The sequence below is a fragment of the Anthonomus grandis genome, chromosome 4, assembly GCF_022605725.1.
Source record: "Anthonomus grandis grandis chromosome 4, icAntGran1.3, whole genome shotgun sequence".
Taxonomy (NCBI): domain Eukaryota; kingdom Metazoa; phylum Arthropoda; class Insecta; order Coleoptera; family Curculionidae; genus Anthonomus; species Anthonomus grandis.
This window is the reverse complement of record NC_065549.1, coordinates 27778975-27797077: the sequence shown is the minus strand read 5'-3', so window position 1 is coordinate 27797077 and position 18103 is coordinate 27778975. Positions and strand designations below refer to the sequence as shown.

At 30.7% G+C, this 18103-nt stretch overlaps 1 protein-coding gene across 3 annotated transcripts in view; it reads right to left on the bottom strand.

Moving 5' to 3' along the window:
- Nucleotides 1-18103, bottom strand: part of LOC126735445 (rhophilin-2) — a 132445-nt gene that overhangs the window by 8275 nt on the left and 106067 nt on the right. For 2 of the 3 annotated variants that reach the window (XM_050439437.1, XM_050439436.1), the window contains exons 3-8: nucleotides 2551-2741; nucleotides 2375-2479; nucleotides 2156-2315; nucleotides 2012-2093; nucleotides 1786-1955; nucleotides 1487-1686 (exon numbers count right to left, since the gene is read on the bottom strand). In XM_050439437.1, coding sequence (XP_050295394.1) covers nucleotides 1487-1686; nucleotides 1786-1955; nucleotides 2012-2093; nucleotides 2156-2315; nucleotides 2375-2479; nucleotides 2551-2741 — 908 coding nt within the window. Of the gene's footprint in view, nucleotides 1-1486; nucleotides 1687-1785; nucleotides 1956-2011; nucleotides 2094-2155; nucleotides 2316-2374; nucleotides 2480-2550; nucleotides 2742-8908; nucleotides 8992-18103 lie in introns of those variants that run through there. The other variant, XM_050439438.1, reaches the window with a different exon arrangement.

Genomic DNA, 18103 nt, shown 5'->3' with positions numbered 1-18103 from the left:
TTCGTTTTCATATGTTTTTTCCATCATGGTTTCACAAAATTCCATTCTTCGCCACTGGTCTTCAGGAAATATTTCCTGAGTTTTTAAATACTTGAAACATTTGTACCCATATTTTTTCCAAATACGAGCAACAGTTTTATTGCTCATTCCCAGTTCCTTTTCCAACTTCCAATTCCAACACTTCTAGTGGACCGTGTCGAATCAAGTTCTAGGGTACTGCAAACCATTTCTTCCCGCCGTTCTATATCCTGGACCACTTCAACAGCTGGTTCTTGACATTTTGTGTGGCATTTTTTACAATCTTGAAGACAAAAAGATGTCTCAAAATTTGTAACCACATTTATAACCGTTTTTGCACAAGGAATCGGTCTATTCTCAAATGTCACTGAAAACAAATCTCTACATTATACTGCCGAATTGCCTCCATAAAACCATTTAATTAGTTGAACTCTTTCGGAAGGGGTATAAACAGCCATAGTGAAAAAAACACGAAAATAACGCTCAAAAATTATTAATGCAACGTGCAGTAACACAGCGAAGTGAGGTCTGCTGACTCCCGGTTCAAAATAAAAACGAAAAATTCCGCCGCCTGCAAGCCGCAACCAAGCGGTGTTGCCATTATTTTGGGTAATAGGTAGCTCACGATAACACGATCTGTATACTCACCAGACCACGGTTCCGGAAGGTTCGCTAACCTTCCACGCATCTCCAGAGATATCGTGCGATGTCCGCACTGTGATGTCCTTACTTGCGATAGCAACATACATTAGCAGCGTTGCCAATATGGTTACAATATAATTTTTTTAATGTTATTTTAATTACGAAATACATCTAAGTCCAAGAAAAAAGGTTTTAGTTTCTGTCAAAGCATTTATTCGAAATGTAATTAGTGGACTCCATTGAGTAACAAGTCACTTGCAGTAAATAATTGGACAATAAAAAAAAACCGTTGCTCCACGTTACCCAAAGAACCGAAAGAACATTTTTCAGCTTATAATTTCTATTTCTATAATTTCATTGGTAAATAAAGTAAGAAGATTTTCTCGTTTATTAAAAATTCTTATAATAAATAATTTCGTTAACTTGATAAGCAAAAATATTATACCGGTATCTGTTAAAAATGGTTAGTGTAAATGTTCTGGATTTTTGATTGGACGAATTTTCTATAGAAATATGATAGGTAACAGTCTTTGCATTTTTTATCCTTTAATTTACTAATCCAGCTTCTGCAAATCGCAAGACATTGTAAAAAATAAGAAAAACTTGGTGACTTTACTGTGAATTTACAATGTAAGTTTTTGTTAAGAAAGAATGTAGGTAATTTTATCCAATTCTTTTTCGGATTTTGGAATATTTAATAAAATTGACACAATATTTTAAATATAAGATCTTTTAGTTGCGAATTGTGTTGCAAAAAAGACCCTATCTTATTTAAAGCAAAATATTTTTTCTTAAATAATATAGGTACTCCTAAAATACTGCTTACCTAATAATCTCCTTTCATTATTATCTTTGGGGCATCGAATATCCAACTGAGTAATATCATTTTGAACATGTAAAAATTGCAAAGTTTCTTTTGTCGCTGTTGACATTTGACCTGCTTCTTTATGTAAGACACCTGAGGCCACATGCCAATGAGCCATACTTGTATAATATTCTCCTTTAACTTGGGTTAGAGATATCCAGCTAAATAAATATAATATTTTTAAAGCTTAGTAGCAATTTCATAATAAATATTTTCTATTCATTAAACTGAGTTCAACTTATTTCTCCTTATTTTCTTACCTGTAAGGAACATAATCATGTACAGTTTCATGTGAAATTAACTCGTGTACGTGTGCATAACACTCAGCTAGTTCAGCAGCTTCTTGTGATAAATCAAAACATATATCGACCGATCTTTTTTCCTCTGATTGCAATTGTAATTTTTCTAGTAAACATTCTCTTGCTTGAGCCTAAAATGCAGATTAATTACTGATTATTATTCTCCAAATCTTCCTCGAAATCTTACCAGCATCAATTGAACAAGCATTTCTAGGATTTCGGGACCCAAGTCCATTGATGGAGCATTGGTAAAATTTTCGTGAATATATCTAAAATTAAAAAATTATATAATAAAATAAAATGTAATAGGGAGGCACAAGAATAAAATTACCTAAAAGTACCAGCTGCCCTTAAAAAATTATCAACGGCAGAATCAAGTCCTTTGGCTGTAGAGCGGTCTTGTTTCGCACCAATCTGTGTATATATGGCACCCATATTAAAGAGAACACAAGCTTTTTCAAATGCAACCGTTCTTTGGCATGACGGTACACCTAGCAGTTCAACATAAATGCTCTAAAAATCTTATATCGTATAAAAATATCAATGTTACCTGTCAGGGAGTCAAACCACTCGAAATAGATTCCCAGCGATCTATCTGGCGGAAAAAACCTTCTTTCTACGTAGTACAATTGATTGTAGTACCGAAAAAGGAGACCTAAAAATCATATAAATTATTACCATTCAAATTATCACACAGAAAACAATTAGTCAAAAAGGTCAAATTACCTATTCCAGTTGTGTCCCTAAGGGGAGTTCTCATGGCCTGTCTCGTATCCATAAAATCGGCGATGGCATCTTCATATTTATTGGCATCCTCGCTATAATGTTCCAAAATAAAATCTTTAAATGGATCCCGAAAATCAATTTCTTTAGTTTCCTTTAGTCCTAGAGGAATCATTGGCATGACTGCACCAGTACTGAAATCAAAATAAACAAAATATTAGTAATAAGGTCACTTAATTTAGTTTGATTCATAATATAGGAATACTACAAACAAATATTTGTCATTGCATTTTGTAAGTTGGAGTTTTTTGTACTATTATTTGTTCACTACTTATATTTTAAATTATTACAGTTTTTGTGAATGATGTAGCGTTTAAGCGATCTAGGAATAAAGCCACAATCTCTCAATAACAATTATATTTACTAATATCCCAAACAATAACTTTTGACTAAATAATAATTTTTAATTTATGCAAGTCTTATCGCTTCGAGTCGAGCTATCTATTCTCTTTTTGTTATCTCGCCCTGCGAAATATATTAAAGAATATGCCGAATGATTGAGTCATTCCAAAAACATCCGATCAGGTGAGTCATGCCGTTGAATACTTTAAGTTTCAGTGGTGGATTAGGAAGGGTAGTACGTCAATAAGGATTTAAGTTTTTGTGAGTGAATACGGATTGAACATTTTCCATGAACAAGCATTGTATAGGCCAAATGATAAAAATATTGATGATAAATCTTGGTTATAAAACAATTCTTTTTTTTCCTTATTTTTCTGGTTGCCCTGAAGAAGCCAAAAGGCAAAAAAACGTGTCGGCAGGTACTTACTATCTTTACTTTTCCTGCTTTCCGTCTTGCGGAGTATCCCGATAAACCTATACTTTAACTATTTAACTCTCCGTACTACTAGAAGTAGGGGGAACTATAACCACCATATTTTGGTAATAGGGGGATTGGGACCGATGCACCCCAGCTCCAAAATGTTGAAGGGCACCACGCCTTTTGTAATACCTTAAATTAAAGGTCCTTTCAAGTAGTATTCATCTGGATAAGAATTTTTCCTAAATTTTATACAAGTCAAAAAACGGTATAAGCTAAATAAAATGCACTCTGTTTTATAAAGTGCTATTGTAGATGCTTAAAAAGATTTCCATTTTCGACTAAACAAAAATAATAATATTTTAAAACTAATTTCTAACATTATGAAAGCCTTCCCTTGGAGTAGATGCACACTTTATAATGAATCTGTTACCAAAGATCAAGTACTCTACGCTGAACTGTTTTTTCTTGTTTACTGATCTATCATCTTGTCTCTTCGCCAACGCACTGTAGCGTTTTTTTTTTTTTTGGTTGCTTTTATAATGTAATAACTTAATATTGTATGATGTAAAATGTATTGATCGTGACATCTTGTGTAAAGTCGGTTAATGACCATCGTGGACAAGAAGCCCTTCAACGTGGAGTTCCAACCCCTTCAGACACAGTCCAAAAAGAAGAACCGTGTGGTCTAGACGTGCTGTATGGGCACAGTAAAAGTAGAGTCGAGAAAGGCAAGTGCCGCTTCCTTTTTGCGCTCTGTTTAAGGTTTTAATAAGGATAATTTGTTAAGTTCTTACATACTGAATGTAAATTGATTAGTATTTGTATAGCACAAATACCTATTCTGCTGCGAATAGGTCGCATTAATTTTAGGTTGAATCAAGTGAATTGATCACAGTTACGTTTTTTAGAATTTAAATAGATTTATGTCAGACACTGACTCAGATAACGATATAATAAATTTAATTAATTCATTTAAAAATTGTAAAATGATAACCCAAGTAGCTTTAGAACAACCCAAAGTAAACTGGGATTTATTCAAATTAAAATTAGATAACATTAAACCACCTGATGGTGATGTTAATACCCTAAACAAATTTATTTTCAGATGCGATAGTGTTTATAATAGTTATTGTTCTTTAAATTACGATGCAATATTGAAACACATCTTTGAATCTTTCCAAGAAAAATTAATTGGTAGAGCTGAAGTTTTAGTAGGCAACAGAACAAAAATATTCACCTGGGAAGATTTAAAAACCTCTTGAATACAATGCTTCTTAGATAGGCGCGATCTTAACTGTTTAATCCAAGAATTAACCAGAGCAAGATCCTTCAAAAATTAAAACTTAAATAATTTTGGTAACCGTTAACTTCTAAGAAGCAGTGTTGCTCAACAAATTAGTAACGATTTCACAATACTAGTTCAAGAAAGCACCTATCAAATTGAACTTTATGATAAAACAGCATTAAATACTTTTATTGCTGGTTGTACTTAAACTCTTAAAAATAATATGCATCTAAAAACACCAGACTCTTTAGAAGATGCAATGGCGTATGTAATGTAATTCGAAAATGTTGAAAGATTATATGGCAATAGTAATATTAATATTACTAACAATTATTCTAAGAAAAATAGAAATTTCATTGTTGATAGACTATATTATAATAATAATCAACCATTTTATAGTAATCAAAATTATTATCCAAACAATAATAATTTTAACCACAATAATTTTACCACAACATCAACCAAAAAACAATATAAGTTCTATCGACTTTAATGAAGTGTACCGATTAAAGTTAAAGGATCTTGCTAGCCAATTAAATCAAATAAATGAAGTTTACCCAGAATATTCATCAAATTTCATGATAATTTTCATAATAACTATTATAATTTGCATCATTATCATGATTCTAATATTGTTCAACTCCAAGACGTAATCCTTATTAGAATTCCCAAGCAATAAGAAGATGACATCCATTGAAACCACTCTTTTTGGAGAAGAACTTTAAGACCTAAAGCAAACCTGCCACTCCGTTACGTTGGCTTCTTAAGGGCGGAGGAGTTATATAGTCAAGAACGCCCAGTATATACATTTACTCAACAGTCACATTTATTTTGCTAGATCAGCTTTCATATTTGTAATCGTAGTTTTTAAGCTCATTCTTTAAACCTGTAGTCTAAGTAGGTTTATCATGCCACTCTGTATTTTGAATTATAATAAAAAAAATTAAAACTACGAATTCCACCACAAAATATATAATTAGCGTTAGCGATTCTTCGTTTTGAATTTTTAAGCAATTAATTGGCATCATGTTGTTTTTCTCGATCTCTCTCTCTCTGATTAAAGTGATTTTTCTATCTGTCTGTCCTTTGTCATTAATCAAGTATGCCATGCTCAAGGATCAACTTTTTATCTATTAGCATTTTCGATACCAGACATCGAAGACCTACTCAGAAATTGCGTTTTGACTTTTTTCCAAATGCTGTGGCCTTCAGAAAAACAAGTTCTTGTTCATAAGGTTGCGATTCGACGTTATGGTTACCTCACGATAACACTAGCCATGTAATGCGAAAAATTACTTTAATTTACTTTATAGAAGACCCTCCGACATCTTGAGGTAAGCTTGATTCCTATTCTTTGTAAAACGTTTTCTCATGATTTGTAAGGCCGCTATTTTTTTTAAGTTTCACGTGTTAATTTTAAACGTAAGTATCTCTAGAATAATTCATGCCAACCCACCACTAATTTATGTTCTCCAGACTGATAAGCTGCTGTTAGCATATGTGCCCCTCTATTTAAAGAGTTTCAACATCAGTCAATTTTATTAAAAGCGGAAATCTAGTAAAAAGTGGTTACAGCACCCAAATATTTCATACAATGGTTTACAGTATGGCTGAAAGAGATAAAATAATTTATATTTATGGTTCTCAAAATTGGACAAAATTTAAGTCATACTTACGTGAGGTAACTAATTCTCAACTCATTCAAATTGAATAAAGAAACATGAACCAAACAAAATAAGAATTCATCATAGAGTACTTGATGAAGAAGCAGAAGTATTAGGACATTTTGCTATGAATCCTACATTGTCTCTAAGCAAAGCTTCAGCGATAACAGGAATTTGTCATGCATCTATACGTCAGGTACTTAAATTAAGTCATTTTCATTTAAACTATCACAAAAGGGGTGATGCTATTTAAAGTTTTGGGGTTCGTGTACATCCGGCCTAAGGGGAGGACTCAGCCTATATCCAAAATATGGTGGTTATAGTTCTTCCTTTCTCTATAACATTTGTATGAAATTGTGCTTTTCTAACTTTTTTAGTTTCAGGGGTATTTGTATTGAAAGTTTTCAAATTGACACCCATTATGTTAAGCTAGATTAAATCTGTTTTATTCTTTTAAATGAAATAAAGCAATATTACAAAAAGGTTAACAGCACAGCACGAAAAAAGGTTTTATTACGAAATATAAGAATCCAATTTAGTTCTCTTAAGACTGATTTTGTTACCACTTTTTATTAGATTTTTGCTTTTAATAAAAATTGGCTGAATGTTGAAAGTCTTTAATAGAGTGACACATATCGCACATGTAATCCAAAAGTGTCACTATACGAAAAATGTAAATTTTTCAGGAGAGCAATTTAAAGTTTTCGACAAAATGGAAAGACAAATAACGGTGATTATATTGATAATAAATGAACGATTTTTTTATCACAGTGAACGATGTTTTGGCTTTAACCATTTTACTAAACAGAAATGGAAAATAAATTCTTTTATTTGTTTATTTTTTAATTTTTTGATTTATAGTGTCACTTTTCCATTTATTATATGCAATATTTTTAGAATTTGTCAAAATTTTTCAAACCATAAAATTAAAAAAAAAATATAAATATGTAGAAAAGCATAATATTATTATATTAAATGAAACATAAAGGATTTATTTTTACACACAACTTCTTGAACAAAAAATGATGTAGGTATGTACTTCTAAAAAATATTTTTTATCTTAACTACTAACTTAACTTAAATCGACCATCTAAATGACCGCTTACGCACCGCGAACTTAACCATAGCTTAAAATTTAAACCATCACTGTTATTTTGCATTCAAATTCATACAAAATAGCTGTCGTTTACGTTTAAATTTTAAACTACGGTTAAATTTATACTGTGCCAATAAAAGTTTACATCACTGATACAGAAATGGCACTAAAGCCAAATTAATGGCTATAAAAACAACTGCAAAAACAAAAAATTAATTCCTAAAACAAAATATTCAAAAACCTGGTAAATACAACATAAACACAACTTTAAATATGGACAGCTTCCATTATGAAAAAACAAAATATTTTCGTTCGGTAAATTAAATATAGTGGGTAATTACCATTACAAAATATTATTATAAAAGGAGTGTACATAGCATTGAGGTATTAAGGAATTTTCAATAAGACTTTTGATGTCTTGTTTTTTTCGATCGGACAATTTTAATCTTTTTGTGTAAAGTTTATTTAATTGAAAAGTTTTGCGATTTTGACGTATTGAACGACGCGCCAAACAACTAATTTGCTTAAAAGTTTGGTCACTGTATGAAGTTTTGTAATATAATTTCAATTTGGGTTTGGCTAAACCGTCACTAAACAAAAAATGTCACTATTGCCCGCCACAAGCGTATTAATATTGCGTAAGCCATAATGACACTTTCGCCATCTAGAGGTCTCTAATGTAATTATTCAAGATATTTTGTATAGTGACATTGTTGCCGGTGTGGTTCGGAAGAGTTTTATTGTAAAAAGTACATTTTGCAAATATTTTGTATAGTGACACTTTTGGATTACATGTGCGATATGCTAACGGCATGAATTATTCTAGAGATGCTTACCTTTTAAATTGTGGGCGCTATCCCGTTTGGAGTGTTTATTTAAAGTGCAGTTGTAAGAACCCTCAATTGGCAAATTGGTTCTCACATAAGCAAAAGGATATAAAGAAATATAACACATAGTAAAACACAAAATTAGCTTCAAGTATTAACACTATATTATAAAAATATGCAATTTCTGGCAATGTTCATTGTTTTAAATTTTTACTAAAGTAAATCATTGTTGTAATAAAAATTATAAGACAGTTTTTTGTTAAAAGTACAATCCCTGAAATCAAAACTTAATGCACCAAAGTTATAAAACATAAAAAGAAACCAATAACCCGCTAGTATATAACCCTTTGGCCAAAGTCGGTAACCTACCGCACAGTACACTGTAACATGTACTAAATCAAATAAAAAATAACTATGCATTTCAGTGTAGTTGCTTACAAATAAAACTGTATGAAATTTAGGATATAGTCAAATTAGAAGGTATTGAATAAATTATTATTTCGGTAGATATGCAAATTACATTACATTATAAATTGTCAAGAAAAAACTTTAGACACTAGACAAAAATTAATAAATTAAAGACTCATTAAATGTTATAAATAAGTCAATATGACTAGTCTCAAAATCCAAATAACAATAACAAATTAGAAATCTAACATTGCTTACACATTCGTTTTATCTTCTTTGACCTGGTAACCCATTGTGCAGATTCAGGGACAGCAGCTGACTAAGCTCCAATTAATAAAGTCCTGAAGAGGCAAGGAATTCTGATATGACATGTGGCCTTAATTGAATTACAATGACCTACCTAAGATCCTAAAATTAACACGTGAAACTTTAAAAATAGCGGTCTTAAAAACCGCTCAGAGAAAACGTTTTACAAGGAAACCTCAAGATGTTGGAGATACTTTTATAAAGTGTATTAAGGTAATCTTTCACATTCCATGGCTTGTGTTGCCATGAGGTCGAATCTCAGTCTCGAGAAATGGAACTTGTTAGGCTGAAGACCACACCATTAATTAACCGTTTTTACACTAGATGTCGCGATCAGTATTATCTTCATAGAATATTAAATTATTACATTATTAAAGCAACCAAAAAAAAATTAAACGCTAAAATTTAATGATATATTCTCTACTTCTCTATTACGGAATAATAAATGTCTAAAAAGAAAATCTCTCATGTTCTAGAGGAATGGACATGGGAGAAAACTAGGCTAAATTAAGATGTGTTAGGTGAATGTCAGGAATGACATGTTTTTTATAAAATATAAAATTCTATGACCTAAACTGATTTTGCTTATAGACTAAAGTAGGTTTAAAAAGAGTCTTAATTAATTAAATAATTAAATTATTAAAAAATAATTAAAATTTAATAATTAAAAATAAAAAAATTGGATACCGAGGAAATTGTTTTAGGCGATTCAAAATTTCGCAATGACCATGTATTTTTTTAAAGGCAAAAGTACTGATAATATCATACCTTAATTAATACCTTTAAAATTACTGATCATTAGCGCACAATGTTTCCTTTTAGGAACTAACAAACAAGATACAAATAGTTTAATATAACTTTAAATACATTTAAAAATAAGCTACTTCTAACTTAAAGATTCAGTTTCCAAGAATGATAGCTACTAGTACGTGTATAGTTTACTAAGCTTACTAAGGTACCTAAAAACTTTACCTAATAAGACCTGTATGCATTTGTACTAAATGGCGCTTTTCTAACTTTTTTAGTTTTCGAGATATCTGCATTGAAACCTTTCAAATTGACACCCTGTATATAAATACTTTAAACTAGAAAAATACCACTAAAAAAATGTAATACAGTTTGATACTTATGTTTCGGTAAATAAATTTCTATAAAATGACTAAAATAAGAATAATATGGTACTGATCATCCGGTCAGAAATCTATTCAATCGTCATGCCTGAGGGCTATTACAACCTCATACCTGCTGACCTACATTCTTTACTGCCACAACACAACCAGGTTCGCTCTCGAGAAATTCTGTTAATATTTACTGCAGCTTCACATGTGATTTGGAGTTTTATGTTTTTGTTTTGTAATGGCTTATACTATAATCCGGCTTTTCTATCTACACATGATCGCACATTAAATTCATATTAGTTTTGTTAATATGACTGAATAAAAAATGAAATATAATTAAAATGCAATATAATGGTAGGATTTGTTATAAAATTGAATTTTCATTTTCTTTCGTTACCGACTTTTATAACATTTAAGTAATTTTTACTAAGATTAATGGTTATGCACGAATGCACAAATGCTCAACCTAAATGCCTACTTACATTTATTAGTTTTTTACAAAAGTAAACAAATCACTTGTTACCAGAAAAAACGCAACTTATACGCAAATCAATATTTTTAACAGATTTTGTAATAAATATATAATAATGTTTGCTTCATTTTTCTTTTCATGAGCCAAAACATGAAGAATTAATAAGCTTTCTCTATAGTGAAATTAAAGAAATTATTAAAAAAATATGATGCATATATGATACGTTCAATATCCTATAATATAAGAAATTATTGAAAATACGTTTATAATCGAGACACAACCAGCTATATTACTTTCATGAAAATTATATGTGTGTGCATGTAAAAAAAACGACACAAATCCGTTATTGTGAAATGATTATGTCCTAAGAGAAAAGCACTGCTTTTTGAGTAATTTGTAGACTAGAACTAGTACTTAAAGCAGTTTTATTGGCAACAAAGAGGTCTTAAATTACTAAGGTAATCCACGTAACGCCGAAATTAGGTCCACGAATATCTCTAATTATCCTTACAAGAGACAATATTTAGCAATATTCTGAAGTGAACCCTATTTCAAAAACTCATAAATTCAGTTACCTTAGCGTCATCAGCAGAATCTTACACAAACAAAATCTCTGTACTAACCATCTGGTATACCTATGTCGTGCCTAATCTGATGTACGAAAGAAACAATTTTAGCAAAAAGAAGTTTTACATTATCTATGTTATTTAAAATGTTATTATTTAGGCCAATTAGAAAGATCCTATGAAGTAATCCAAACAGCGAAAGTGATTGCAGTTCAGCAGTACTACGGCCATTTATGAACAAGATCAGTTAAAAGTATGTACGTTAGAAGTATTATACACTTACAAGAATATAGCTTTGAACTAGCTTTCTTTCGATATTTTGTCATTATTAACATATCTAAAATAAAATTATTATAATAAATTACCCAATTTTTCTTTTTTAGATTCTGGAAAGAAATTTATGAAAAGAAATGAAAAAAATCATTTCCACTAGATATTCTAGTATTGATAAAGAATAACCAATCAAAAATTTTGTATTAAAAATCATTAATATATTAATTACTTTTGAACTGAAATCTGGTACGTATGCGGAACCATTACACTACAACAGTTTAAATTAATAACTTCTGGTTCAAGAAATGTTGAAATATTTTGAAAAATTTGTTAAAGGTAACTTGCCTCAACACTTAAATATTACAGTTATTCATGAAATTTTTTGGATTTTTTTGTTTGTTTGTTGCAAAGGACGAAAAAAATTAAGCAGTAATACCGATCAACAGCGTTTAGTATAGCAAAGTAGTTTACTATGGCTTGAGCGAACTCTAATTTTGTCGAAAATAATATATAGTTCATTTTTATAATGCTAATCTGCAACGATGTTTACAATACTTAGAATCTTATAGGAGAATGGCTTTCATTTCTAAGAAAATTTATCAGTTGGTCATCTAAATATTAGATACATAAATAGATACAGCGTTTCATAAGTTTGCATATATAATTTCCGGGTACCCTTTTGATTTTATTGCACTCACTCTTGAGTCCCTTCTAAAACTAGATGCTTAAATTTGACTTATTATAAATTTATTAGACGGGATAGACTATGGAGCGCTAGAGAGGTTGGGCTTTAGATTAAAAAATTCAGAGAATTTATTAAATTGAATTTTTGTTCTAATACTTTTGAAGTATTGGGAATAACTTTTACCATAAAAAATCAATTATTTATACTGATCAATGTATACCGATAACCTTCCAAAAATATGACATTTCTAGATAGGTTCTAGATATTCTTAGTTTAACTATAGAGTATGATCATATAATCATAACAGGTGACCTAAATATCGACTTTTTCAAATAATATATATATATATTTAGATACACTAAAGCCAAGAAGACTAGAGGTATAATACCGGATACATAAATATACATAATATATCCAATCTCCTTGACTAAAACTTATTTTAAATCATTTCAATCTTTTCCAACGAATTACAGAAGCTACAAGAATTAATACCTAGTCTTATTAATTATGTAATATGCAGTGACAACTTATTGTCCATAAAGACGGATCTCTTCCTACTTCTGAAACTATATCGAATCATAATCTAATTTACACAATATTTAAATAGGATGATATAAAGGCTCGATAAAAAATTATTACATTCAGAGATTCAGAGATCAATGATGGTTTACTTATTCCCTGGGAACGTATCTACCATATATAGCATATTAATCATAAAGTGAAATTTTTGATGCGAATACATTATTTCTTTTAACAAACAAATACTCAAAACTTTTAAAATTATATATAAGACTCGCCAATTAAAAAATGTAATTCATTAAAAAATATTGAACAAAAATTCATACTTGCTTATTTCAAAATATAATTTAAAAAAAATTGTATTGGACGCAACTTCGTGGTATTAATGTTATAGAATATAGAATTATATTACATGTATTATATCTGTGTCACAAATTTTTGGTTTATTTTTAAATTATGTCTAATAAAACTTTTAAGCTTTTTTTAATCGTTTTTAGAAGGATTTATAAAATCTGTCGGGGACAACACTTAAGTTGCGTAAATTTTGTTGGGCCCAACCCAACCCAACCCAACCCAACCCAATATTAATACATTTTAAATAATTAAATTACTAGTAGCAAATACATAATATAATTAAAATAATACTTACGAACTTATCACCTTGTTAAGTCAAAGCTATCATGTCATAATAAGGCTTAAGTTATAAAAAATGTTATTAAAAAACATAACTGACAATCTCAAAATAAATAAATCGAGTTCAAAAATATATACAATTAAAATTGAATAGAAATTAAGTAGAAGATTTTAAGGTATTTCAAGACTCATGTCGCTTCAATAGGTTTACCCCTCTCCCCCTCCACCAATATTCGCCTTATTTATATTTTTGAACAGGTGTAACTTGCCGGAATAGAGGACAATCAAAGACGTTAGGAAAGGACAGTCAATTATTGAATTGAGTAATTTAAAAATTTTAATGTCTATAAAATCTCTACGAGTAACAAGTGCAAGGATGTCATGTCTTCTTTGTAGTAGTTGGTAATCATCATGTTAATTATTCATAGGAGATATAAATGCCTTAAATGTCAAATATCTCAAAAACCATCTTTGAACTTTTTCTATCCTATATATGTAATGAAAATTTCAAAAAGAAGTGCTAAACTCAAGAATAAGTCTGATCAGGATACAGTTTAATAAACTTAATAGATATATATTAAGATCCCTCATCTGTCGCATCAGAAAATCAAACATAGATAAAGCTTTAGATGCTATTAAATCTGTATGGTTAGAAAAGGAGGCAGATAAGTCCATAATAACTGTAAGATAATTTCTGATACTTGAAGAGGCTGAGTGAGTGATAACATTACAACGTTAACAGTTACAACGAATCTCATTCATCCTACGCGAAAAAGATATCTTGATGATGTTTGGATACATTTAAATCCTTTGTATTATTCATAAGTTATCCTTTCAAAATATGAAAATCGGATTGCAATTGTATGCAGTGATTTGAACATGAATAGGAGGACAATAACTTAGTCATCTGCAAAATATATAAAATAAAAATTTACCTTTAGGCTTTTATCCATTTCTTAATGACAACTGAAAATCTTATATGTTTTCTATTCGTAAAACGTTATCAATTTCTGGAAAGGTATAATAGGGGTAAGCCGGTTTATAATATCTTATTTTATATATTTATATCTTGTCTCTCTGTTATTTTAAACATCATAATGTTATTTAACTAGGCTTGTCATTGTTACATTTCTATTAAGTGACTTTGCTTATTGGAAGCTGAGCTAGGCAAAATTGGAAGATACATATTGTTAGCACTAGATTAACTGCTTTGTTAAGCAAAGACATTCTAGTTCCAAACAAAGTTTTTCAATTACTCTTAGCAAGAGAGGTACTTGCTGGATCCCTATTTGATAATCCTTGCCGTAAAAGCGTAGTTTTAGTTATTTATTATTTAGTGTGTAGTATTTGAGTAATAAATACATAATAATAAGTAACATAAGTGTTTTTCTTATATTTATTTAGAATAACTAAATCTGTAAAATATTATTAAACATATATATATATATATATATATATTACATACATAAAGTTACTTTTAGACCTACCTGGTGGGCACTGGGCGCTTGTAAATAACTACTACTACTATTAGTACTTTTTTGCTAAAGTGTAATTATTTGGTGTGCTTCGTAGTAGAAATATCAAAATTGGTGATTTTAATGATAATTTGGCTTGCCATGAAGTAGTACGAGTTTTACTAATAAAGCCTCTTCTACTTCATGTTTCAAATAATGGCTCTACAGTTCAAGCCTGGGAGGAACCAAGAGTGCATCTAACTAAGAGAAACGTATTGTAATCTATTTGAAAGGTTAAGTCGATTTATATTTCTGTATAATGGATTTATTGCGATGAAAATGATGAAAGTGTAATTTTTCAAAACAGATTTATTCAAAGATTATTGCCAAACATTCCTTTTTATTCTTTAGAATCCAACACATGAAAGGATTAAGATCAATTTTGACAGTGATGCATCAATCATGTTTTATTCTTATTATTTTTGAGTTAATATTATATAGTTAGCTAGCTTATAATAAAAAGTGATACGTTATTTAAGTAATCATCAAAAGTGGTGGGAGGGATCTTCAGCTTATTTGTCACATTTTAGCCTATTAAGAATTTTGAATTTATTTTGAATTTTTATATTGGGCGTTATGTTTTTTACATTATCTATAAAATGTCTATTATTTATTTTCATGTTTGCTCTTTTAATTACTTTTTGATATTTTGAATTACTTCGGAATTAATTTTGATTCGTTTAATTTATAGAGACAAAAAATTTAAAGACACTTATTATTGAACTCGGTTGTTATGTCGTTTTGCTAATATACTAATGAATTTAGAATGCAATAAAATGGGGTATAAAATAATTTATAAAGCTTATAATCTAATTAACCAGATTTTTTTAAGTTTTAGCAAATTTATATGTATTTTAGTGTTTTTTCAATTTAGTTTATTTTCATTTTGATCAAATCTAAATATTATGCCAATAGATAAAAGTAAGATGAACTGATTTCGATAAGCTTTTTCGTTACGGACTGATCCTTTCTCCTAAGTCGCCGTTCATTTAATTTAATTTTAAAAGAAGAAGTTTTTACTATTTGTTTACGTTTTTAAATTTGGGAAAAGAGCAAAATCTTTTTGTTCTTAAAAAAAAAATGACGACTCTCATGTTGAGAACTATCATGGTATTTCTTCGTGATTGTTCAAGTTATTGGAAATATTTTTGAAAATATTTTTGTTCCTAAAAATTCAAGACAACAAATTACTGACCTGGCTTCTATCCAAAAAGGTCATGTATGACTAAGCTCTGTAGTTTACCTTCATATAATATTTGACATTTTGAACGATAGAATTAAGTCGGCGTAAATTACACAGATTTTCGAATAATATTTGACTAGGTAAATCTCTATATTTTACTACAAAAGATATCTATTTGTTAAGGCTTATTTTCCGAACTCCTTGAAAAAGACTCTTTAGACAGAAAACCGTGGACGTATAAAAGTTGCACCAATGCAGTCAATAACAAAAATGGTGCTTATCGCAACTGGCGCCAAGACCTGCAAATCGTGTTAACTTGGTTGTCTTGAGAAATGCTCGCAAGCAGAGGATCGATACCTGCAAAGAAACATATAATGAGAGAGTAAAGACAAACTTCTTCATTGCCCAAATGGATAAAGATCGTTCTGGTTTGAAGCAGAAGCAATTTGTCAAGTTTTTTATAGGTCAAAAATTCCACCATCGACTAGGGAAGATGGTTCGATTACAATAACCGTAATAGAAAAGGCAACCTTGCTGAGCCAGATGTTCGCATCAAGCTCTACCGTAAAAATACAATGCAAAACACTACTGATTGCCAAGAAAGGCATGTTAGATGCCAGAGATCGTGTTTTGTCATAGAGATCTTGAAAAAGTTCTCAAAGGCTGGAACCAGTATATTTGTTCAAACATTTTGTTTTCTATTTCCTACAAAAGAAATCTCTTCCTTGAAGACTGGAAACTTGCGCGGATTGCTTTAATCGTGACAATTGCCAAGGTAATGGAAAATGTGTCAACCAGCAAACTTTGAAATATCTAGAGGCGACCAACATCGTTAGCGACCGTCAATATGATCGGTCAGCGATCTATTGGCCTTTGTCGCGCATGTCTGGACCGAAGCTATTGAGAAATATGCTAGGATAAAATAGCTCTGGATATTTCAAAGGTATTTGATAGAGTCTGGTATAAAAACCTCTTAAACAAACTGTATTTTTATGGTTTGCCACCATCTCTCATTGCTTGGCTTGAGAGCTGCCTCAAGAACCGGTCCATCCAGGTTGTCATTGATAGATACATCTCGCAGAGGTTTTAAATTAACGCTGATGTCCCTTAGAGACGCATTGTCCCCCACCCTCTTCCTATTATAAATCAACGATCTTCTTGACAAGATTTCTAATCCAGTTTACAGCTTTGCTGATGACAATACATTGGTGTCTTCTGTCAAGTCGCTTAGCCAGATGACTTCAGTCGACACCCAGTATCATAGATGTTGCCAGATAAGAACCTAAATTAATGCCGGCCTTACCATCATTTTAAAGTGGGGTGAGTGCAATCTGATTGAGTTCAATGTAGCTAAGTCTCAGGCTGCTGTACTCACAGAGAAGGCTGCCTCTACCGCCTCAAGACTTATTATGTCTGGGCTTACTTTGCTGCTGTCTTCATCAGTTTGCTTGTTAAGTGTGGAGGTTGGAAGTAATAAATCTTGGAATGATCATGTAGCAGGAATACCTAAAGCGCCTTCTCAAATGCTTGAAGCTCTCTTTAAAGCGAAAAGGCTGTATCCACTGCAATAACTTTAAATGCTTTACAAGGTTCGGATTTATCCATCTTTTGACTATAGTATTGCTCTCACATGTATGGAGCTCTGCCTGCACCCAAGCACATTTTGAAGTTTCTTGATTCCATCCAGAAGAGAACCATACGTCTTATAGGTGATCCAGAGGTAACTAGAAGCTTGGACAGTATGGTCTATAGAAGGAACTGTCTGCCGAACTAGCCCATATCATTCCACCTAGAGCTATACGTGCAATATCTACACTATGCGACTCATATATACCGAGTGCATCTGCAGACGTCCAGAACGTCGCTATATCGCGACTCCTTTTTATGGAAAAGTGCAACTATGTGGAATCAACTCCCAAAGCATGTCTTTCCTGAACATTATAAAATATCCACAGACATCTTTGTAGCACTCGTGACAAAGGAGTACAATAGGGTTTGCAATTTTGTGTTAGTGCATTTCCGTAAAAAAATTTTTTCAAACAAGAACAAGAGAAAGCTTATAAAATGTCTGCTTAAAAGAAAGTTATGTATTAATTATTTGCATTCAATTATTCATTTAAGGTATACACTCCAAAAATATCTTAACTTTAAACTTAAATTTTAGGATTAATAACAATATTTTTA